General features: G+C 46.2%; 1 protein-coding gene across 1 annotated transcript in view; it reads left to right on the top strand.

Moving 5' to 3' along the window:
* The window catches only part of LOC113407548 (phosphofurin acidic cluster sorting protein 2-like), a 169,588-nt gene that overhangs the window by 75,615 nt on the left and 70,452 nt on the right, over nucleotides 1-23,521 (top strand). Inside the window, exons 4-8 of the mRNA XM_026656180.2 lie at nucleotides 5,702-5,827; nucleotides 8,849-9,011; nucleotides 12,109-12,182; nucleotides 19,757-19,837; nucleotides 23,343-23,402. Of these exons, the coding sequence (XP_026511965.1) occupies nucleotides 5,702-5,827; nucleotides 8,849-9,011; nucleotides 12,109-12,182; nucleotides 19,757-19,837; nucleotides 23,343-23,402 (504 nt within the window). The remainder of the gene's footprint in view (nucleotides 1-5,701; nucleotides 5,828-8,848; nucleotides 9,012-12,108; nucleotides 12,183-19,756; nucleotides 19,838-23,342; nucleotides 23,403-23,521) is intronic.

The following is a 23,521-nucleotide window of genomic DNA, read 5'->3' as shown; positions in this document are numbered from 1 at the left end:
GGTTGGGGGCAGACAGGGCAGGCCTGGGGGTGACGGGGAGCAGCGTTAGGAGCCAGGCAGTCTATGGGGGATGAATAGAATGAAGAAAGCCGTATAATTGGAGCAGCTGCCTCAGGCTGGCCTGCCCTTTCCTCTCCTCCATCTCCAAAATCCTCCAGCACTCTTCTCCGCAGATGCTCCTGGGGTGGCCTTGGATTTCCTGCTCTTTTTTCCAGGCTCCCCCATCACCACCTTCTGCTAGGTCTGAGGGATGGGCTACTTTCTCTGCTCTCTCTTCTTACTGCTCTGGGGTACCCTTGTGAGAGAATAAGTGACTGCTCCTCAATGACAAGGAATGCCACACATGGGGAGCAGCCTCCTGGCTGAGAGCTGGTAGGAGGCCATGCAGTCTAGTCCAGCTCTTCCACTGACTGCTGTTAATTCTAGGCACTCAATAGCCCTTACCACAAACCAGGCCTCCTACCTTAGACTAGCAGCAAAGAATCCTGTGGCACCTTATAGACTAACAGACGTATTGGAGCATGAGCTTTCGTGGGTGAATATCCACTTCGTCGTACTCACCCACGAAATCTCATGCTCCGTCTGTTAGTCTATAAGGTGCCACTCTTTGCTGCTTTTACAGATCCAGACTAACACGGCTACCCCTCTGATACTTGATACCTTAGACTAATGTCATCCCCCACGTTTTACAGAAGGGGGTAACTGGGAGGCTGCATAAAATCCCTTCTGCTAGAGTCAGGAGTGGAACCTGCTTTAAAACTGCTTTAGAACAGGAGGAAAACAAGAACCACAGGCGCACACAAAGAGTTCTCTGGTTGTTAGTCACTTGGCAACTTTGGATTCTGCAAATGCTGTGCTTGCTTTTTAAAAATAAAGCTCTTATCTTTTCCCTTTGATGGGAAACGTTAACTTGGCCACCTTTTCAGAGCTGATCCAGAGGATGGCAACTTATTACTGTTAGTCATTTGTTCAAGTTGCAGAGGTCTGTTCGATGGTTCTAAAGTTCCAACCTACTGATGACCCATGCCGATATCAATAGGATGCCACATGATGGATCTTCCTTTTTCCAGTTTTGCTTTTTAAAAACCTAGGAAATTACTTACACACAAACACACTACATTAAAAGAACATTCAGGTTGCAAATTCAAACTCTCAAAATTTAGGATATGCCTGAATTCAGGGGGACTGGCTTAGGGTTGCACAGGCCCATCTGTGAATATACATTTTTAGTCTCCAATTACATGATCACATACTGTTTTTCTGCATCACCCCTGCCTCAATCAGTACACAGGATGGATGGTGCTCTCAGGATGAATCAGGCCTGTGTAATGAAGGAGGCTGTTGTCTATAGGGCCTCTGCCTCGGTTGTTGCAGAAGTTTGAAGGTGTGTGGTGAATGAGGCTGGGGGAGGAGAGCTTGGTTAGCGCAGTTGAATGCTGCTCTGGAAAGTTGGATTCTATCCTTGCCTCTGCCACAGAGTTGCTGGGCAAGTTGTTTAAGACGTGATCTCTAATTATGTTCCTCATTTTCTTGGTGCCTGACTTGAGCTTTGTGGTCTGATTTGCAGAAGTGCTTTGAAGTGCAGAGCTGTGCTTTGAATGTATGAAGTGATGTATAATGCTAAGTACTCTGAAAAATCAGGTCCTAGGCATCTCAAATTGGGGACCTAAAATTTGTGGATACTCTTGACCTTAGTTTCTTGATGCCTCAGTTCCCCGTCTGTAAAATGGAGATAATAGCACTGCTCATTTCACAAAGGTATTTTGAAAATAAATTCATTATAGTATCTGAGTGTTTCACATACATTAGTGATGATCACCATGGAAAAGCCCGCAAGGCAATTAATAATTGTATTTTCAGAGTAGGGTTTGAATAGTGTGGCCCAGGGCTAATTTACTGCATATATTGAACAACAAGGAAAAAAACATTGTGTGGCTGCTCATTCTGTTAGCAGAGTCCATCCTGTGCACTGAATGTGGCACAGTAGAAAAATTATGTGATAATGTATTTAAATACTGTATCATAATGCATATGCCCAGGCAGATCAAATGCTTGACTTTGCAACCTGGCTGTTCTTGTAACATAGTTCTTCTGTGTGTACTGTATTCTTATGTGAGAAGGTGCTTTTCCATGTGTACAGACTCCATTTTAAATAAGTTTTATTACTTAATAATAAAACCGGATCTTGCGTACTGATTGAAACACACAAACTCTCGGGGCCCAGCCTTTCCAGAACACGTGAACCACAAGGAGTTTTGCTGGGTATCCTGCCACCCCTGGGTCTCAGTGTGTCAGACACTTCAGAAAGGAAATTCCCATAGATGATACTTGGCCCTGAAGTGAAGGCCAAGAGTTCTCAGCAGGAACAGCCGTGTAGTTACTAAAAACAAAACCCAAACGTTGAAGCCCAGGGTATTAATCCTGACAGCACCTCAGTCACACTGCCTGGCCTTGCTGGTGATGACAGTACACAACTCTGTCACCCTGAAGAACAAGCCAGACTCTGCCAGGCCTGTCAGCACCTGTGAGGTGCAGGATTGGCTCTTGAGAGAGAACCATTGGGTGGTTAGTAGGGCTGTCAAGCGATTAAAAAAATTAATCACAGTTAAACAATAGTAGAATGCCATTTATTTAAATATTTTTGGATGTTTTCTACATTTTCAAATATATTGATTTCAATTACAACACTGAATACAAAGTTGACGGTGCTCACTTTATATTATTATTTTTGATTACAAATATTTGCACTGTAAAAAAACAAAATAAAATAGTATTTTTCAGTTCACCTAATACAAGTACTGTAGTGCAATGTCTTTATCATGAAAGTTCAACTTACAAATGTAGAATTATGTAGGAAAAAAACTGCATTCAAAAATAAAACAATGTAAAACTTTAGAGCCTACAAGTCCACTCAGCCCTACTTCTTGGTCAGCCTTGTTTACATTTGCAGGAGTTAATGCTGCCCGCTTCTTGTTTACGATGTCACCTGAAAGTGAGAACAGGCATTCTCATGGCACTTTTGTAGCCAGCACTGCAAGATATTTACATGCCAGATGCGCTAAATATTCATATCTCCCTTCATGCTTCAACCACCATTCCAGAGAACATGCATCCATACTGATGACGGGTTCTGCTTGATAACAATCCAAAGTAGTGCCGCCCGACGCATGTTCATTTTCATCATCTGAGTCAGATGCCACCAGTAGAAGGCTGATTTTCTTTTTTGATGGTTCTGTAGTTTCCGCATCTCAGTGTTGCTCTTTTAAGACTTCTGAAAGCATGCTGTGCACTTCGTCCCTCTCAGATTTTGGACAGCACTTCAGATTCTTAAACCTTGGGTCGAGTGCTGTAGCTATCTTTAGAAATCTCACATTGGTACCTTCTTTGCGTTTTGTCAGATCTGCAGTGAAAGTGTTTTTAAAATGAACAACAGGTGCTGGGTCATCATCCAAGACTACTATAACAGGAAATATATGGCAGGATGCGGGTAAAACAGAGCAGGAGGCATACAATTCTCCTTCAAGGAGTTCAGTCACACATTTAATTAACACATTATTTTTTTAAACAAGCATCATCAGCATGGAAACATGTCCTCTGGAATGGTGGCCAAAGCATGAAGGGGCATTTGAATGTTTAGCGTATCTGGCAAGTAAATACCTTGCAACGCTGGCTAAAAAAGTGCAATGCGAACGCCTGTTTTCACTTTCAGTTGGCGTTGTAAATAAGTGGGCAGCATTATTTCCTGTAAATGTAAACAAACTTGTTTGTCTTAGCGTTTGGCTGAACAAGAGGTAGGACTGAGTGGACTTGTAGGCTCTAAAGCAGGGGTGGGCAAACTACAGCCTGCGGGCCACATCTGGCCCGCCAGCCGATTTTATCCGGCCCTCGAGCTCCCGCTTGGGAGCGGGATCTGGGGCTTGCCCCACTCCCGCGCTCCAGCTGGGGAGCGGGGTTGGGGGGCGCTCCACGTGGCTACCAGAAGCAGTGGCATGTCCCCCTTCTGGCTCCTACGCGTAGGGGCAGCCAGGGGTCTCCGCATGCTGCCCCCACCCCAAGCGCCACCCCCGCAGCTCCCATTGGCCGGGAACTGCGGCCAATGGGAGCTGCAGGGGTGGTGCCTGCAGACAGGGCAGCACACAGAGCCGCCTGGCCACGCCTCTGCATAAGAGCTGGAGGGGGGACATGCTGCTGCTTCTGGGAGCTGCTTGAGATAAGCACCGCATGGAACCTGCACCCCTGACCCCCTCCCGGGCCCCAACCCCCAGCCCTGATCCCCTTCCCGCCTGCAGAACGCCTCAATCCCAGCCTGGAGCACCGTCTTGCACCCCAACCCCCTGCCCCACCCCAGAGCCCACACCTACAGCTGGAACCCTCGTGCCCCAACCCCCTGCCCCACCCTCTGAACTTGGTCCCAGCCTGGAGCACCCTCCTAAATCCCAAACCCGTCATCCCCACCCCAGACCCCACACCTCCAGCCAGAACCCTCATCCCCCCCCCTGCATCTCAGCCCTGAGCCCCCTCCTGCACCTTTAACTCCTCATTTCTGGCCCCACCCCAGAGCCCGCACCCCCAGCCAGAGCCATCATCCCCTCCAGCACCCCAACCCCAATTTCATGAGTGTTCATGGCCCGCCATAAAATTTCCATACCCAGATGTGGCTCTCAGGTCAAAAAGTTTGCCCCCTCCTGCTCTAAAGTTTTCATTGTTTTGGTTTTGAGTGCAGTTATGTAACAAAAAAATCTACATTGGTAAATTGCACTTCCATGGTAAAGAGATTGCACTACACTACTTGTATGTGGTGAATTGAAAAATACGATTTCTTTTGTTTATCATTTTTACAGTGCAAATATTTGTAATAAAAATATAAAATGAGCAGTGTACTCTTTGTATTCTGTGTTGTAATTAAAATCAATATATTTGAAAATGTAGAAAAACATCCCAAAATACTTAATACATTTTAATTGGTATTCTATTCAACAGTGCAACTGAAACTGTGATTAATCTTTTTGAGTTAATCGTGTGAGTTAACTGTGAATAATCAACAGCCCTAGTGGTTACACAGATCTCTGCACTCTTGCAAATAGCTGTCAGCAAGACAGCACGCAGGGATTCAGTTTGTCTACTGAGAAATAACCATGAGGACATTGTGCACATAAAACGCCAGCCATTCAGGAAGTTGCTTACATGAGAAATAAATGTACAGTTGAGGATCAGGCCTCCCTGTGCTGTGATTGGCTGGGCCAGTTCCTTTCCTGTATAATGTACATAGGTCAATTGAGGTTTACACAAACAGATTTCCCTTACCAGCCACCCAAACAAGCTCATGTTCTGTTAGAGACCCATTGAAAGCACTTCTGCAGAGCTGTTTTTGTAAGCTGAGTAATTATTTTGCATTCTTCAGTGTTGTGAGGGCAGAATGAACAGAGTGGTGAAAAGAGAATGTTTGGCTGTAAAAAACTAGCCAAGAGTTTTCAGTCAGAAGTACCTAAAGCTTGGTCTTCCTTGGAACCAGTGCAGAGTTGTCAGCTGCTGCTGCTACTCCTAGAACAAAAGATTAGGTGAACTGTAAATATCTTTAAAAGCACTGGGACTGGGCAAGGTATTTAACCTTAACAAGCACAAGTGTGTGTCAGCTGTAAATGGGGTAGCTGGGAGCTAGTGACAAGAAGTAACATTTTTTCAAATTGTATTCTAACTTCAGTATCCTCACTTCTTGAAAAGAGAAGGCAACAAGCTTCAGATCATGCTGCAAAGGAGGAAGCGATACAAAAACCGAACGATTCTGGGCTACAAGACTTTAGCAGTGGGCTCCATCAACATGGCCGAGGTAGATGTTCATCAGCACAACTCAAAGCGTTCGGATGGAGTCAGCATATGCCCTTATCCTCAGTTTAAATCCAAGGCTACCATTCTTTTCTGAGAAAAGTACCTAGATGGCTTTCATATGTGTCTCACTTTTCAAGTGTACCAAGGTTTATAGGGCAAGAGTGTTAATGGAAATAATATAAAGTAATAAATGCTGTGTATTTTCTATAAAATATAAGCAGGAGAAGCAAGGGCTGGCTTATTTCTCGTAGCATTTTTAAGGTTCGGGCTCAGTTCCAAGTACTTTGCCCAAGTATGCTATCGTTCCCCCTGTTTTTAAAACACACTTTGGCATGAGAGTTTAAGCACTTCTAATAAATATTCTGAAAAAATAATGCACAAGAACAGTCAACCAAAGATGCAGTAAATTTAATTCAGTTGAGCTAACATCTGTCTGTTTCTTGAATTCTTGAACATAAATAACACATTTTATCTTACTCCATCCAAATACATTAAGGTTGCAAAATCCAGCATTTCAAAGTTAGGAAATGCTGAAATCAAAGTAGCCTATGCAATCTTAATTCTGTCCCTTTCTGCATGTGCGTGATGATAGTTCACCATGATTGTATAATTTCCACCATTTTCAGGCATTGAAATCTTGAAGCTTACTTTTCATGGTCATTCTTGTTAATACAACTTGATTGCTTGAATATTCATGGAAAGCAGATGACCAAAGCAAGCTGACTTTCAACTTTGAATCAGTAGTTGCAGGAGATGCTTATGGTATCCACTGAACTTCAGTTAGCTCCACTCTAATTTTTTTATTCCCTAATCTACGCAGCTGTGTACTTGTAAATATTAAAAATATAGTGTTAGAAGCATTGTGTAGCAGAAACCTGCCATACTACACTTAGCATAGAAATCTTCCAGAAAATTTCATTCCATAAATTTAGTTCCATCAGTGGAGAATTTATTGCTAAATGAAATGGTTTAACACTGCAATCATGCTAGGTTCTTGTGATATTAGATAATTGATTGATTTATCTACAGATTTATTTTGTGTGAATTGTGCTTTTAAATCGAAATACGTTTTCACTACTGCATTTGAGTTTCGGTTAAATTCTAATTTTTGGCCTTTTTGTTTGTTTGTTTGTCTTGTATCATGTTTGGTTCATTGTTACTAATTGGAAATTAAACTAAAAAATATGAGCAGCACTCAAGTAAGCTCACAAGCAAATCTCTTTAACATGTTAAGCATTCACTGTTGAAATATAATACTTTTTCTTACTGTTCTGTCACTTCTGACAGCAGAGGATATGAAAATGCTAAATATCTGTGAAGTATTTGCAATGTGTTTGAACCTAGAAGAGATTGTCAGCAGTGAATTTCAAAAAAATTCCAAACTTAAAAAACATCCAGTTTCTGATAAAGCACCCTATAAATAGTACGTCCTGGAATTTTTAGTTTCTTAATTCTTACAAGAGTTTTTCTTCTTCTCCCTGATGATATCAGATGCAAAACTGAACAGATAGGTTAAGGGTAGGAGGGGTAGACTGGTGAATCACCAGCGTAAAGGTGGCCAGTTGAATCCTTGAGTGGATGAGGTCACCCGGGGGGAAGGTCGAGAATAGGAGGGGGCCAGATATAGAGTCCTGAGGAACACTGATAAAGACCAGGAGGGGAGGTGCTATTGAAAGGGCATTTGCATGGGTGGGAAGAGCACAAGAGGGACAGTCTTGGAAGCCTAGAAGAGAATCTATAGGAGGAAGGTGTGATCATCATCACGTTGAAGGTGGCAAAGAATTAAGAAGCAAATTCCATTTTTTATAGAGCCACAAAGATGTCCCTTTGCCTATGCTTTGACCAGTTCTCATTGTCACATCTAGGTTGTCAGCTGTTTGGGGCAAGGACTTGCTTTTTTCAGTTTGTTCTATAAAGCACCTAATGTGCTTGTCCAGGGAAACGTCATTGCGGATGGTTTCTTCAGCTGGCTTTAAAGTAGATTTGGAGGGTTTTTGTTTGGGAATTCACGAGTTGGATAACTTAATGATCACTAAAATTAGTACCCAGGCAAGCTAACAGAATAATAACGAGGGTAATCCAATAACATGCTTCAGTATGATCTGATCACATGTCAAACTGAAATCTTCTGTCCCTGCCACTTCCTTGAGTTGATAGCCAAGTAAATTCTGAAATAGCATTAAATAGTGTCTATAGCTGGTTGTTCTTCTAGAACAGAGGTGAGCAAAATACGGCCCGTGGGCCATATCTGGCCCGCGGGACCCTCCTGCCCAGCCCCTGAGCTCCTGGCTCGGGAGGCTAGCCCCCAGACCCTCCCCTGCTGTTTCCCCTCCCCCGCAGCCTCAGCTTGCCCCACCACCGGTGCAATGCTCTGGGCAGCGGGGCTGCAAGCTCCTGGGGCAGCGCCGCTATAGAGCCCAGCCTGACCCGGTGCTCTGTGCTGCGCGGTGCGTGGCTGTAGCGCCACCAGTCACCGATGCTCCAGGCAGCGCGGTAAAGGGGCGGGGGGGCAGGGGATAGAGGGCAGGGGAGTTCGGGGTGGTGGGCAGGGGGTGGGGGTATGGATAGGGGTCAGGGTGGTCAGAGGGCAGGAACAGGGGGGTTGAATGGGGGCAGGGGTCGGGGGGGCAGTCAGGAAGGAGGGGGTGGATGGGGCGGCGGGGAGCAGTCAGGGGCAGGGGTTCCGGGGGCAGTCGGGACGGAAAAGGGGTGGTTGGATGGGGCAGAGGTTCGGGGGAGCAGTCAGGAAGGATACGGGGGTTGATGGGGCAGGGGTCCTGGGGGGCCGTCGGGGGTGAGAAGCGGGGGGGGGCGGATAGGTTGCGGGGGCCAGCCCACCATACAATTTCCAAAACCCGATGCGGCCCTCAGGCCAAAAAGTTTGCCCGCCCCTGTTCTAGACCCAGGCATTTGAGCCTTCTTGCATACCCAGAGTAACTCCTTAAATAACTCTTCCAATGTTAGTGGATGGGAATCAGGCCCACAATATTTAAATACAAGACTGTTACTTCCCCAATCCCAGGTGATGCAGCACCCGACTGAAGGAGGCCAGGTTCTGAGCCTTTTCAGTAACATCAAGGAAACCACGGCCAAAGTAGCAGAGATCTGGATCTTCTCACTGTCTAGTCAGCCAATAGACCATGAAGACAGCACCATGCAGCCTAGCCAGAAGATCAAGTCCACAGGTAAAAATATGCCCTCTATTGAACTTAAGCCCGTCTATTTCTTCTCCCGTCTCTTCCCCCGACAATCCCTTCCTTTTTCCTGAAAGCCCATTTGGTTGGAAACTGCTTCAACTTACATTTTTGTGATATAAATAAAACAGAAAAAGTCTAAAGCTGGCCTTGTCTATGCCACCATCTTGCTCCCTTCCCCATCATGTCAAATCCCCTTCCCGCTTCCTCCTCTTGGTCTCTTCAGATGGCATGTTCTTTCAAAAAACAAACAAAAAAACACGTAAGGCATGGACTGCCTTACGTTTGTAAAGTGCCTGTCCCAGTGGGGCCCTGGTCCTGCAGGGGGCCTTCAAACAGCACAAATAACAATGTGCCACTTTCTGCATTTTAGTGATAACCAAATGGCTTCAAGGAGGGCAGGGCCTGGAAAGAGAAGAACTAAATATTTTTTTTTAAAAACTACAATGTGGTCTAGGAAATTCCTGACCCAGCAGGTTGTGAGGGGTGAAGAGGAACCAAAACAGAGCACTGCAAATAACCATGGAAATCAGCTTTGTTCTCCTCCTCTTCCATATTCTCTGTGAAGTCAAATCCTCTAAATTGTAAATAAAAAAAATAAATTGTAAATTAATGGAGATATCCCATCTCCTAGAACTGGAAGGGATCTTGAAAGGTCATCAAGTCCAGCCCCCTGCCTTCACTAGCAGGACCAAGTACTGATTTTGCTCCAGATCCCTAAGTGGCCCCCTCAAGGATTGAACTCACAACCCTGGGTTTAGCAGGCCAATGCTCAAACCACTGAGCTATCCCTCCCCCCCCTCTGACGTAGGGCTTGTCTACTGAAGATCAAGCTAAACCACAAAAAGGCACTCTCAGTAAAGAATGTGTGTGTCTATGTGGGACGCTAGCCTGGAATAGCTACAGTGGATAATCACCATGTAGACAAACCCCATGGCTTCTGAGATCCTGTGCTCCATTGGTTCTTGATAAATTCTCATATGGCACTAGTTCAGATTTCCTTACCTCTTTACCATGTGTCACATGGTAGCTGGTCTCTGCAGAATGATTGAGCCCAGCTTCCCTAGGCTGGAGCAGGTGAGCCTCATCCAGCTAATTAATGGGGGCTGGGCTACACCAGGGCCTATAAAGGGCTGCTGGTAGGCAGCTGGGGAGGAAGGACCAAGACAGGCTGAGCCGTGGTCAGTAGAGGTCACACTGGAGTGGAGCCAACTCCTGTGGTGGGTCTCTGGAGCAAGGGGGCCAGGGGTTCCAGGAAGAGAGGGAAGCAGACCTGGACAAGGCAAGGAAGCTGCCAGGAGCTGGAGTGTCAGAGACCCCTGGGGGGAGTGGCCCTGAAGCCTGGGGGCCAGGTATTGACTTAAGGCTGCCTTCTGTTTAACCTTTGTTATAAAAGAATAAACCTCAGCTGACACTGGGTATGGCAGCGCATGTTTGGAGATGGGGGTTCAGCAGCAGCCCCCAGTGACACCATGGCAATAGCATGTAATTATTTGACATTTGGGAATGGACTGAGGGATGGGGGGGAGGGTTTGTAGCTAATGGTATACAATCCTGCACTCTGAAGGCTAGTGTTTAGTGGTAGAATCGCAGGCAAATGGAGTTAATTTCTAAGACAAATCAGTACCAGTTCTTACCAGTGCTATAACTCTACAGTAATATGAAAGAGGTTTTCGCGATGTATGTAAGGAGCAACAGAATTCGGGCCCATGTTGTTCAATTCCCTTCTCTGTTGCATCATACACAAGCACCATCATTAGGGAGCCATAGGAACCCCATTTTGCAGTTGGTTTTCCAAGGTTCCATTTCTGCACACTCTCGGCATTAAACTAAGAGCTCACTACAACATCTAAACAGAATATAGATTGGTTCCAGTTTGGTCTCGCTTAACGTCACTGTTTGGAACAAAAGTTGTCATGAGCACTTGGCACATTCACCATACACTTGTTATACCAAATACTGTAACATAAAAATCTAGAGAAACTCTCTGCAGGGGCGAACCAAAGTACAAATGGGAAGCACAACACCAAAAGTTAAATGAAATAGTATTTGTATGCATCAATAGACCACAAACTGACTCCTCACTGACTCGGGGGAAAGAGAGGACATTTTCAAGGACACTTGAGAGCTGAAGGACACTCCAAGGAAGTAGAGACCTGTTTGGAGCTGGTGATATTTTGAACTGTTGCTTTGCTGTTAGACACTTGGGTAGTATGGGGCAGTGTGCATTGAAAATTCCATTAGTAAGTTAGATATAAATGTTTATCTCCTTGTCCTGTTTTTGATTGGTGACTACTGTATCAACTGGCTGTTACAAAAAACAAGATGAGAAGTGCTTCCATAGATAGCTTCTACTGCATGATCTCTGGAGGCTAGACTCCCTTGTTACTCTGGTTTACCTCACGTGACTAAATCTTGCACACTTCTGGAGAGTAAGTTCATGGGCGCTTTTTTTTTTCTTTTTTTTTTTAAAGTGATGGCTTCATTCTGATTTCAGATAGGAAGTCCATATTGCAAGATACATGGGCATGCACCACACAGATGCCTAGTTGGAGTCCAGAATAGAGTGAGACAATTTACTTGGTGTATCATTTCAGTAAGGAACAGGATCTTTTTTTCCCCTCACCATATTTGGTCCTGCATACCAGCTGTGCCTGGTTAGGGGAATAAATCTGGAGAAGTGTGTAGCTTGAGTTGCCCCATGGGTAGAGGCGGAGTGATGCCCACTCCATCTTGGACTATATGGCAGCGGTCCCTGCTTATTTCCTATTGGGGTGGGCATTGCAGACTAGCTCCCTCCAGGGGAAGGGCTCACCTGCATGCCAATCTTCTCTACTTTGTGGGTGAATTTCCTGTCTGCTAGCTGAGTATTTATCATACTCGCTCTCTCTGTGGGAAGTTCTCATCCTACCTTTCTAGTGCAGCTAAAAGATACGCCCTTAGTCTTCTCCCCAAATGTTCATATTCCTTGATTCTAGGAATGTTAGCCAGTGTGAATTTTTTGAAGTTTGCTCTCCTGAGCAACAAGGCTTCCCCTTCTTTCCAAAGGGAGTCTTCTAAGACTTTGTGCCCTTTCCTTACATTACAGATAACTATTCTGAAGAAGAGTATGAGAGCTTCTCTTCTGAGCAGGAAGCCAGTGATGATGCTGTCCATGGACAGGTATTGTATGAGAAGCTGCTGTTCAATGCTCTACAAAGGATTTCTTCCCCAGAAGGGTGTAAACTGATATTAATCGCTCAGCTCTTGCAGCTCCTTTTAACTGAGCCTGCGGTGCTCTGATTGGCTCCCTCTCTGCAGCCTTTCTAGGCAAGCCTGGGGGACCCACCTTTGCTGTTCCTTTTCTGGGGTGGGGTGTGGTAGGATCGCAAGGCCTCCAGCAGGGGGCCTCAGAGAACCTGTACACCATGTCACAGGGCCCTACAGCCTAGAATTAAACTTGCACGTGGTCTATAACTTTTAAATCTGTACTGCAGTGGGTAGTTGTATGTGGTGCATAGATTATTTTTCTCCCCAGTGTTTTCCCCTTCCTTTGAACTCTGTGCAATTTGGACATCCATGGCTAGAAAGACAGTCACAACAGAGATCTCTCCGGGCTGCTTCTTAAGCAGCCTCAGCCTCTGATGGGTCCAATTGGGGCAAGAAAGATGGTGGAACTCTGCCACACTCAACCCATGTGAATCGCCGGAATGAGGCACTGCTCATGATAGGTCGTGCAGATGTTCAAAATGGCTCTGGCTCCAACCTTGGCTCTGCATCTTCAGTGTGTGGAAAGTGGAGTGACAGTGTCTCCCAAATGCCATCCATTTGTGTCACCAAAATGAGGGATCACTCTCTGTAAATGGTCCAGTCTGTGACCTTCCCTCTTCTTTCCTTACATGAGGGCCGAAATCATTGTGTTGACTTTTAAATGATGAATTACCAATAGGCCTCCGAGTTATTGTCTTGCTGGCACAATGAGGCACTTGACACCTCTTCAGGGTATTCTGGGCTGTCTGCTGACTCCTCTTAGCACAGGGTATTCCGCTCATGTTTTTGGGGCTTTGCACCATTGCAGATAGAGACTGATGTAAGGGAAAGCTGAGATTCCAGAGAAAAGGATAGTGGCTTCAGAGAGGTGCTGGTATTTGTGTTGACGTGTCTGAGCCCTGGTTGCTCAGCAACATGCTGTACTCCTACAGTTTAGTTCTCTCTGCCTTTCTCTATGCAGGATCAGTACAATCCTTTGCTTGTCTTTACTCAGGGCTAAGTCTCTGCCTCCCCAGTACTTAAAACCCTGCAGGTGAAGACTGAGGGCACGTCTACACTACAAGCTTAACTCGACCTATGTTAGATCCACTTACAGCCCCCTCAGAAATTACTGCGCTTTTTCATGTCCCCGCTGCCCTTCTTCTGTTGGTGGTGTGCATTCTCATCAGGAGTGCTTCCACTGACTTAAGGTGGTAGTGGGGGGTGGCTGGCCGCCCCCCTCTTCTCCCAGGCTCCCAGCAGGGGGCCAGGAGCCCAGAGCTCGGTTCAGAGTGGGGAGCCTGGGCAGCAGCTGGGCTCTAGCTGGTGCCTCTGTGACGGGTTAGATCACAGAACCCCCCTTGGGAGCTGCCACCTGATGTGCCAAGACTACTTCTGCCCCTGCTTTCCCTGCCATCTCGGGACCCCAGCACCCTGTCTTACTGAGTCAGACATGCCCGTCTGCTCCGACACAGACCCAGGGTCTGAATTACTTGCCCCAAAGCTGCAGACTTAACTGAAAGCAGCTTACAGAAGTGTTCTTGTCTTTAACACTCAGATGTCCAACTCCCAATGGGGTCCAAACCCCAAATAAATCAGTTTTACCCTGTATAAAGCTAATGCAGGGTAAACTCATAAATTGTTCACCCTCTATAACACTGATAGAGAGAGATGCACAGCTGTTTGCCCTCCCCCCCCCAGGTATTAATACATACTCTGAGTTAATTAAAAGTAAAAAGTGATTTTATTAAATACAGAAAGTAGGATTTAAGTGGTTCCAAGTAGTAACAGACAGAACAAAGTGAATTACCAAGTGAAATAAAATAAAACACGCAAATCTAAGCCTAATACAGTAATACAACTGAGTACAGGTAAAAATCTCACCCTGAGAGATATTTCAATAAGTCTCTTTCACAGACTGGATGCCTTCCTAGTCTGGGCACAGTCCTTTCCCCGGTACAGCCCTTGTTTCAGCTTAGGTGGTAGCTAGGGGATTCCTCATGATGGCTCTCCCTTTGTTCTGTTCCACCCATTTATATATCTTTTGCATAAGGCGGGAATCCTTTGTCCCTCTGGGTTCCCACCCTCCCCACCCTCCTCCTCAATGGAAAAGTACCAGGTTAAAGATGGATTCCAGTTCAGGTGACATGATCACATGTCACCGTAAGACTTCGTTACCCACTTGCCAGCACACACGTATACAGGAAGACTTACAGCCATCTGCAGTCATTTGTCCTGGTTAATGGGAGTCAAGATTCCAAACCGCTATTAATGGCCCACACTTTGCATAATTACAATAGGCCCTCAGAGTTATATTTCATATTTCTAGTTTCAGATACAAGAGTGGTACATTTATACAAATAGGATGATCATACTCAGATTATAAGCTTTGTGATAATACCTTACAAGAGACCTTTTGCATGAAGCATATTCCAGTTACATTAGCATATTTTCATAAAATCGTATAGAGTGCAACATCACACACCCCACATGCCCTGGGATGACAGCCAGGCACGGGGTTCACAGCATGGAGCCTTCCAGCCTTTGTCAATTTCATGGCTCCAGCGCAGAGCTGTAAAATTGACAAGAATGACAACCAACAGCTCATGTAAGTTAAGCAATGTCTACACAGAAACTGCATCACCCTAACTACACTGACATAAGCCCTACACCTCTCATGTAGGTTGAGTTATGTCAGTGTATTAGGGCACTTAGGGCATGTCTACACTACGAAATGAGTTTGATTTTATAGAAGTCTATCTTTAGCAACCGATTTTATGCAGTCGATTGTGCGTGTCCCCAATAAGCAGGGCCGGCATCAGGCACCAGCGCAGCAAGCAGGTGCTTGGAGCGGCCAACGGAAAGGGGTGGCACGTCCGGCTCTTCGGGGCAAGTCCTTCCCTCCAAGTGGGACCAAGGAACCCGCTGCCGAAGAATAAGGTGGCGGCAGTAGAGCTGCCACCGAAGTGCCGCCGATTGCGGCTTTTTTTTGTTTTGTTTTTTGTTTTGTTTTGGGTTGGTTTTTTTTTTTTGCCACTTGGGGCGGCGAAAACGCTGGAGCCGGCCCTGCCAATATGCGCATTATGTCAGCGGAGTGTGTCCTCACTACCGTGGCTAGCATTGACTCATGGAGTGGTGCACTGTGGGTAGCTATCCCACAGTCCCCGCTGCCCACTGGAATTCTGGGTTAAGCTCCCAATGCTTGATGGGGCAAGAACATTGTCGCAGGTGGTTTTGGGCACATGTCGTCAGTCTTCCATCCCTCCCTTCTTCCCTCCCTGAAAGCAACAGCAAACAATTGTTTCACGCCTTTTTTCCTGGGTTACCTGTGCAGAAGCCATAGAACGGCAAGTATGGAGCCCGCTCAGCTGCACACTGCTTTTGTGAGCATTGTAAATACCTCGCGCGTTATCCTGCAATATGTGCAGAGCCTAGCTAGGAGCCCCCAGCAAAAGGAAGATTGTGAGGAGAACATGGACATAGACGTTCCTGAAAGCACAGGATGTGGCAATTGGGACATCATTGGGGCATGTTGATACAGTGGAACGCTGATTCTGGGCCCAGCAAACAAGCACAGACTGGTGGGACCGCATAGTGTTGCAGGTATGGGAAAATTCCAAGTGGCTGTGAAACTTTCGCATGTGTAAGGCCACTTTCATGGAACTTTGTGAGTTGCTTTCCCCCGCCCTGAAGTGCAGGAATACCAAGATGAGAGCTGCCCTGACAGTTGAGAAGCGAGTGGTGATAGCCCTGTGGAAGCTTGCGACGCCCGACTGCTATTGGTCAGTCGGGAATCAATTTGGAGTGGGCAAATCTACCATGGGGGCTGCTGTGATCCAAGTAGCCAAGGCAATCAATAATCTTCTGCTAACAAGGGTAGTGACTCTTGGAAATGTGCAGGTCATAGTGGATGGCTTTGCTGCAATGGGGTTCCCTAATTGTGGTGGGGCAATAGATGGAATGCGTATCCCTATCTTGTCACCGGACCACCTTGCCAAACAGTACATAAACCGCAAGGGATACTTCTCAATGGTGTTGCAAGCACTGGTGGATCACAAGGGCCGTTTCACCGACATCAACGTGAGATGGTCGGGAAAGGTGCATGAAGCTCGCATCTTTCAGAACTCCAGGCTGTTCGGAAAGCTGCAAGAAGGGGCTTTCTTCCCAGACCAGAAAATTACTGTTGGGGATGTTGAAATGCCAATATCAGGGGGTTAGCCGTGTTAGTCTGTATCTACAAAAACAACAAGGAGTCTGGTGGCACCTTAAAGACTAACAGATTTATTTGGGCATAAGCTAATAGCTGCCAATAATGCCAATAGTTATCCTTGGGGACCCAGCCTAGCCCTTGCTCCCATGGCTCATGAAGCCGTACACAGGCAGGCTGGACAGCAGTAAGGAGCAGTTCAACTATAGGCTGAGCAAGTGCAGAATGGTGGTAGAATGTGCCTTTGGACGTTTAAAAGGGCGCTGGCGCGGTTTGCTGAATAGATCAGACCTCAGCAAAGGCAATATTCCCATTGTTATTGCTGCTTGTGTGTGCTCCGTAATATCTGTGAGAGTAAGGGGGAGACATTTATGGCGGGGTGCGAGGTTGAGGCAAATCGCCTGGCGGTCAATTTTGAACAGCCAGACACCAGAGCAATTAGAAGAGCACAGGCAGGTGCACTGCGCATCAGAGAGGCTTTGAAAAATAGTTTCATGACTGACCAGGCTATGGTGTGTGTGTGTGTGTGTGTGTTTGTCCTTGATGCAAAGTAGCCCCCTTTGGTGAATGTACTTCGCTGTAAGCCAGTCCCCCCCTCCCCTCCTTCGACCACAGCTGACAAAGGAAATAGTCACTATTGTTCTGAATCCATTCATTCTTTATTCATTAAAAAACCTTGAGATCACTGACAACGCTGACTAGTAAAAGTAGCCCAGGTGGGTTGGGGGAGGAGTGAAGGACAAGGCCACATAGCTTATTTTAGCCACACTACAAATCAAAGCTGTTTGAATGACAGCCTTCTGTTGCTTCCCTGGAATTGAGTGGCTGGGTGCCCGGAGCTTCCCCCCCCACCCCCACCCCACGCATTCTTGGGCATCTGGGTGAGGAGGATATGGAACTTGGCGAGAAGGGCAGGCGGTTACACAATGGATGCAGCGGGGTTCTGAACATTAGTTGCCTTTCCTGCAGCTCTAGCAGATGCTTCATCATGTCCGTTTGCTCCCCCTTTAGCCTCAGCATCTATCTCCTCCTGCATGTTCCGATCATGCTCACTGTATGCTTTCCTGGCCTCTGCCACCGAATGCCTCCATGCATTCAGCTGTGCCCTATCAGTGTGGGAGGACTGCGTGAGCTCTGAAAACATGTCAGCGCAAGTGTGGTTTTTTTCACCTTCTAATCTGCGATAACCTCAGGGACGGAGTTGATACGGGGAGCATAGAAACATTTGCAGCTGCAGGGGGGAGGAAAAGGGAGAGTAGAAATTAAGAAGATACATTTCTGAGAACAAAAGGGTGACTCTTTCACAGTGAATCAAGCAATTCGCAGAAGACAGCACATGTGTTTTAGGTACAAGGTCGTATTTTGCCTTTTATATTGAGCGCCAGCCGGTATGGTGACACATCACACACGGCTGGACAACTGAATTTGGTTTCCAGGCAGACGAGGTAAGCCAAAGGGTATGCGAGGTTGGCTTCTTCCACATTCATAACATGTGGGAATGGTTTCAAACTGCAGCACCCTCCTTTCCCATAGCAACCAATGCCAGTTGGGTTAGCCGTTTAAAAGGAGGGGCTATGGTTGCCGTTTGAAAGGAGGGGCTGTGTTTTTGGGGTGGATGTGCAGCACATCCCTCCCCTCCATGTGGCTGTTCTCCGGGATGATCTCTTTTAGTCAAGCGCAAACAGCCCAGCATGACCGGGGTCTAATGTGCCGGGGATCACCAAACAGGGGATTACTGTTCCCTTACAAAAATTCCTCTATTTTAACCAGGTGATCATGAATGATATTGCTCTCCTGAGGCTGACACAGAAAGATAAAGACAGAATGTTGCATGAATGTGACCAAAACCCAGGACCATTTGCTGCCATGCTTTGTGCTGCAATGATTCCAGACCACTTGCTACTGGCTTGGCGTGGTAAAGTGTCCTACCGTGGAGGATGAAATAAGGCAGCCCTCCCCAGAATCCTTCTGCAAAGGCTTTCAGAGTACCTCCAGGAGAGCTTCATGGAGATGTCCCTGGAGGATTCCCGCTCCATCCCCAGACATGTTAACAGACTTTTCCAGTAGCTGTACTGGCCACGAATGCATCCAGTTGTTCAGGGCAAATCAAATATTAAACACAATTGCTTTTAACCCCTGTAGTGTAATTACAAATATGCACTCACCAGAGGTGCCTTCTCTGCCTTCAGGGTCTGGGAACAATTTGCCCTGGGAGGGTCTTGGCATCAGGGTGAGGTAAAGATCCTGGCTGCCGGGGAGAACGGATTCTCCGCTTGCCTGCTGTGCGTTCTCCTCCTCGTCCTCTTCCTCATCCACAAAATCCTCCTCCATGTTGCATGAGGCTGCCACCTTGCAGGTGTCCACGGAGAGTGGTGGGGTAGTGGTAGGGTCCCCCTCTAGAATGGCATGCAGCTGATCATAGAAGTGGCATGTATGGGGCTCTGACCCGGAGCAACCGTTTGCCTCCTTTGTCTTTTGGTAGGGTTGCCTGAGCTCCTTAATTTTCATGCGGCACTGCTGTGTGTCCCTGGTGTAGCCTCTGTCCACCATGCCCTGTGCGATTTTGGCATATATATCAGCATTTCTTCTGCTGGATTGGAGTTCTGCCTGCACAGATTCTTCTCCCCATACAGCAATCAGATCCAATGTCTCCCGTTCGCTCCATGCTGGAGCTCGTTTGTGATTCTGGGACTGCATGGTCACCTCTTCTGCTGAGCTCACCACGCTGACCAAACAGGAAATGAAATTCAAAAGTTCCCGGTGCTTTTCCTGTGTACCTGGCTAGTGTATCGGAGTTGAAAGTGCTGTCCAGAGCGGTCACATTGGAGCACTCTGGGGTAGCTCCCGGAGGCCAATACCATCAAATTTCACAGTGCTGCGTCTACAGTACCCCAAATTCGACCCAGGAAGGTCGATTTTTAGCGCTACTGCCCTCGTCGTGGAGGAGTACAGCAATCAATTTTAAGAGCCCTTTAGGTCGACAGAACGGGGTTGGTTGTGTAGATGCATTCCTTATAAAATCGACCTAACACGGCTAAATTTGACCTAACCTCATAGTGTAGACCAGGCCTAACATTAGCGGGAGCACGGCTGTAGTGTAGACACTGACATAATTAGGTCGACCTAACTCTGTAGTGTAGACCAGGCTTTAGCCAGTTTCTCCTGTGCACTCGTATGATACTAATCAGTCCCTGGCACATGTTTTGTTGCAGAAATGAAACATTTTGCATAATAATAATAAAAAAACAGCCCTTGTTTGTTCTTGAGGCAAGTGTAAAATCCGACTCCTCTTTCTGTGCAGGATTTGGACGATGATGAATATGAGCTGGGCAAGCCAAAGAAACAGCGGAGATCGATAGTAAGAACGACGTCCATAACCAGGGTCGGTGGAAATTAGTTTTACTAACACTGAAGGGGTTTGGCCAGGATTTGCATGCAGCTCAAGAGATTTACAGAGCTATTTACACAATGGTCCCAATGGCGAAATCAGAGATAATCACAGGAGGTGGGAAAGTCCAGAACTAAAATCTAGCAAAGTGATCAAAGTACCGATCAAACCACAGCAGATACTGACAGCCTTATCTGAGTGTACCATCTTGTATCACTTGTGTTGCCTGTAAAGTGAGAGGACCCCCATGAAAATCATTTAAGGGTGAAATTGACCTTGTGCAGAGGCTAACACAAGATCCATGCATTTGTAAGCCTCTGAGCAGGCTTGAAGTGGGGCATAGGCCTTTTGCTGGCCCTCTGCATGAGGGTGAATTCAGCCCAGATGAGCATTTCAAAGTGAAATAATGGAGATTAGGTACGAAATAATCAAGTGGGTTAATGCAAGATGGCACGTGTGTAGTTCAGGCTGTAGGACTCGTCAGATACTATTGTCTGGTAAATGATATGCAGTTACATACTGTGTCATAATATATGCACACAAGGGGACAGAGTTAAATTTTAGCATAAAACCTTAACTTTCCTTTGAGTGCTGCAACCTTGATGATGGTTTAGTTTTTTTGTATACAGTATTTGTGTCACATATGAGATTACAGTAACTCTAGCCACTGAGTTATTGCAGCAACCATGGAATAAGCAGGATTTATTTTGGACCTTAGAGTAGGTCTGAAGCGCAGTCTACACACTTATCTACCTCCACTAGCACTATTTCTGACATCAAACATCTGAGAGAGTTCTGAATAGGCCACATTTTTTTCAAATAAACGAAATCTGCCACCAAAAGAAGTTTCTTCTTCCCCTAAATGAGGATCATGAAAAATCATCAGATGCTGGTTTACTAGCTGTTCAGGCTTGGATCAGTGACAGTTTTAGGATCTTTTTAACTATCTTGTGACAGAGTTATGCATCTTGACCAATAAGTAATGCAGCTTTCTTATGATATAAATAATTTGTTTCTAGTCCTGGCATTTAATCAGATATTGGATCTGAAAACTGCAATCCCATAACTGAATAAAAAGACATAAAAGCTGCATTTTCTAAACTAATATTTGTTAACTTTTTTCCACAGGGGAAGAGGCTTGTATGTTAACTAATAAGGCAGCCTGGCCTTAGAGACTGACCGATATTTAAAAAGAATAAAAACTTATGAGAGAACTTTCTAAATAGAATTAGTTTAGAATCTTTGGTGCTTGCAGAATATAGGGCAGGGGAGAGAGGGGCGCATCGCGGAAAGCTGAGTTTGAGATGGCTTGCGTAACTCGAGATGACACAGCCCCTTGACAAAGATGGTTATCCATCCCCAAACTTATGTCAGTGAACAATTTATACCACAATTTGCGCCATTCTATCATTATACCCCACACAGCGCATATTTATGAAAACAGTTGCAGCCTGCATTTCACAAACCAGGGTATAAATTCACTTGTTTGAGGGGAACTGTGTATCTAGTGGCTTTGTTATGGTCATCCTAAAGTCATAACTAAAAACTGTACCTAATAGTAGCCACACCATGGTGTTTCTAGATAATGCCAAGAACTTAAAGGTAGGGCCCTACAAAATTCAGAGTCATGGAAAACCCGTCACGGACCATGAAATCTGGTCTTTTGTGTGCTTTTACCCTGTACTATACAGATTTCACGGCGGAGACCAGTGTTTCTCAAATTGGGGGTCCTGACCCAAAAGGGAGTTGTGGGTGCGGTGTGGTATTGCCACCCTTACTTCTGCATTGCCTTCAGAACTGGGCGGCCGGAGAGCGCCCAGCTCTGAAGGCAGTGCCCCGCCAATACCATACCATGCCGCCCTTACTTTTGTGCTGCTGCCTTCAGAGCTGGACGGCTGGAGAGTGGCGGCTGCTGACTGAGGGCCCAGCTCTGCAGGCAGCAGCACAGAAGTAAGGGTGGCAATACCATACCATGCCATCCTTACTTCTGAGCTGCTTCTGGCGGCGGCTCTGCCTTCAGAGCTCGGCTCTGAGGCAGCGGCCACTGCTCCCCAGCTCTGAAGGCAACACCGCTGCCAGCAGCAGCTCAGAAGTAAGGGTAGCAGTACTGCAACTTTCTCCCCCCCCTCCCCTCGGCCCACACACACACTAACCTTGTGACCCTCCCACAACTCCTTTTTGGGTCAGGACCCCTACAATTACAACACTGTGCAATTTCAGATTTAAATAGCTGAAATCATGAAATGCACGATTTCTAAAATCCTATGACCATGACATTGACCAAAATGGACCGTGAATTTGGTAGGGCCCTACTTATAGGCAAAGGTTTTTTTTAAAAATCTCCTGAGGTCATATTTAGGCATGTCTAATTTTTTTCTGAAGGTCAGTAGGAGCTGCTGAGTGCTCAGCACTTCTGAGAATTGGGCAGGTGCTTAAATATAGAATTAAAATCTCTCGGCTAGACTGTGTATGAACACAGACAGTAGAAGTTGCAGAGAGGGAAATAGCCAGCAAAATGAGGAACTAGCCTTCACTAAGGCTGGGCCCATTGACATTGCTTTCCCCCATTCAGAATAGCTGCCACTCTTACATAGTTCAGCTAACCCATGCCAGTTCTCTCAGGAGGTCTAGTGAAAACATGTATGGGGCAGAGTTTTGCAAAACTTGTTTGCTAAAGCCAAACATCCCAGGTTTGTTAAACTCTCTGCAAAGGTTAAGATTAGTTTCATCCTGCTGCAGGCCAGGGGCTTATGGGTTTTGGTAGAAATTAGGCAAAACCCAGTGCTTTGGGTTGTATTGTTTTGAGTGAAGCTCTGCATTCAGAGCTCAGGAGGTACAGACTCTGGCAAGCCAAAAGGCTTGTCAAACATCCAAACCCCTCCACCCGCCCAAGTTGTTACAACTCCACTGTTAGGGTGAAATACTTTGCCAAGATGAACTGCAGATCCTTGCTATGGAATCTACTTTCCAGTCACCCACGTGGGGGAGACTGGGACACCCCCATCAACTGTAAGAGTTTGTGTGAAAACTCACTGCTCCCTTGTGGAAAAGGGTTAGTTGTATCTCTGAAGGCAGGTGGAACTTCTGCATTAAGGAGGCAGAAAAACAGCCTCAAGCACTCACACAAGCATTCATCAGCTTGTGACTAACTGGCAGTCTAAAAAATGTTGTCTTTCCACTAGATACATAAACACATGGCTAGCTGAGTGCAATGTTTAATGTATGTTGGGAGCCCACAGAGGTGCAATAAGGCTAAACCAGTCAGGGCTGGAACTGAGTTGATATAAACATGGATAGGATAGCATGTAGCCTGGGGGATTCTGCTCTGCTTGGGGAATGGCATATAGGTAGGAGAAAGGGCAGCAGTGCTCCTTGGTTTGTGGCTCAGCCCCATACATGTTTCTACCTAGGAGCAGTCAGTGTATCCATTTTTAGCTGTGGTGGTGCACCTGTGCATTCCCTCTTGCCGTATTCATATAAAAGTGTTCTTGACTTACAGCAACAAAACTTCAAGCAGAAAGTGGTGGCGTTGCTGAGAAGGTTTAAAGTATCTGATGAGGTAAGTTAGTTAACACTCATTTATACCTCAGACATACTCATTCAACTGCTTCATGTGTTCAGCTTCTTTTCAGGCTGTTTTTCCTCCCTTCTCTCTTTTGCTTTCCTTTCTTTGTTCTC

The sequence above is a fragment of the Terrapene carolina genome, unplaced genomic scaffold (genome assembly GCF_002925995.2).
Source record: "Terrapene carolina triunguis isolate 2854851 unplaced genomic scaffold, T_m_triunguis-2.0 Scaffold212, whole genome shotgun sequence".
Taxonomy (NCBI): Eukaryota; Metazoa; Chordata; order Testudines; family Emydidae; genus Terrapene; species Terrapene triunguis.
This window is presented reverse-complemented; position numbering and strand designations above follow the sequence as displayed.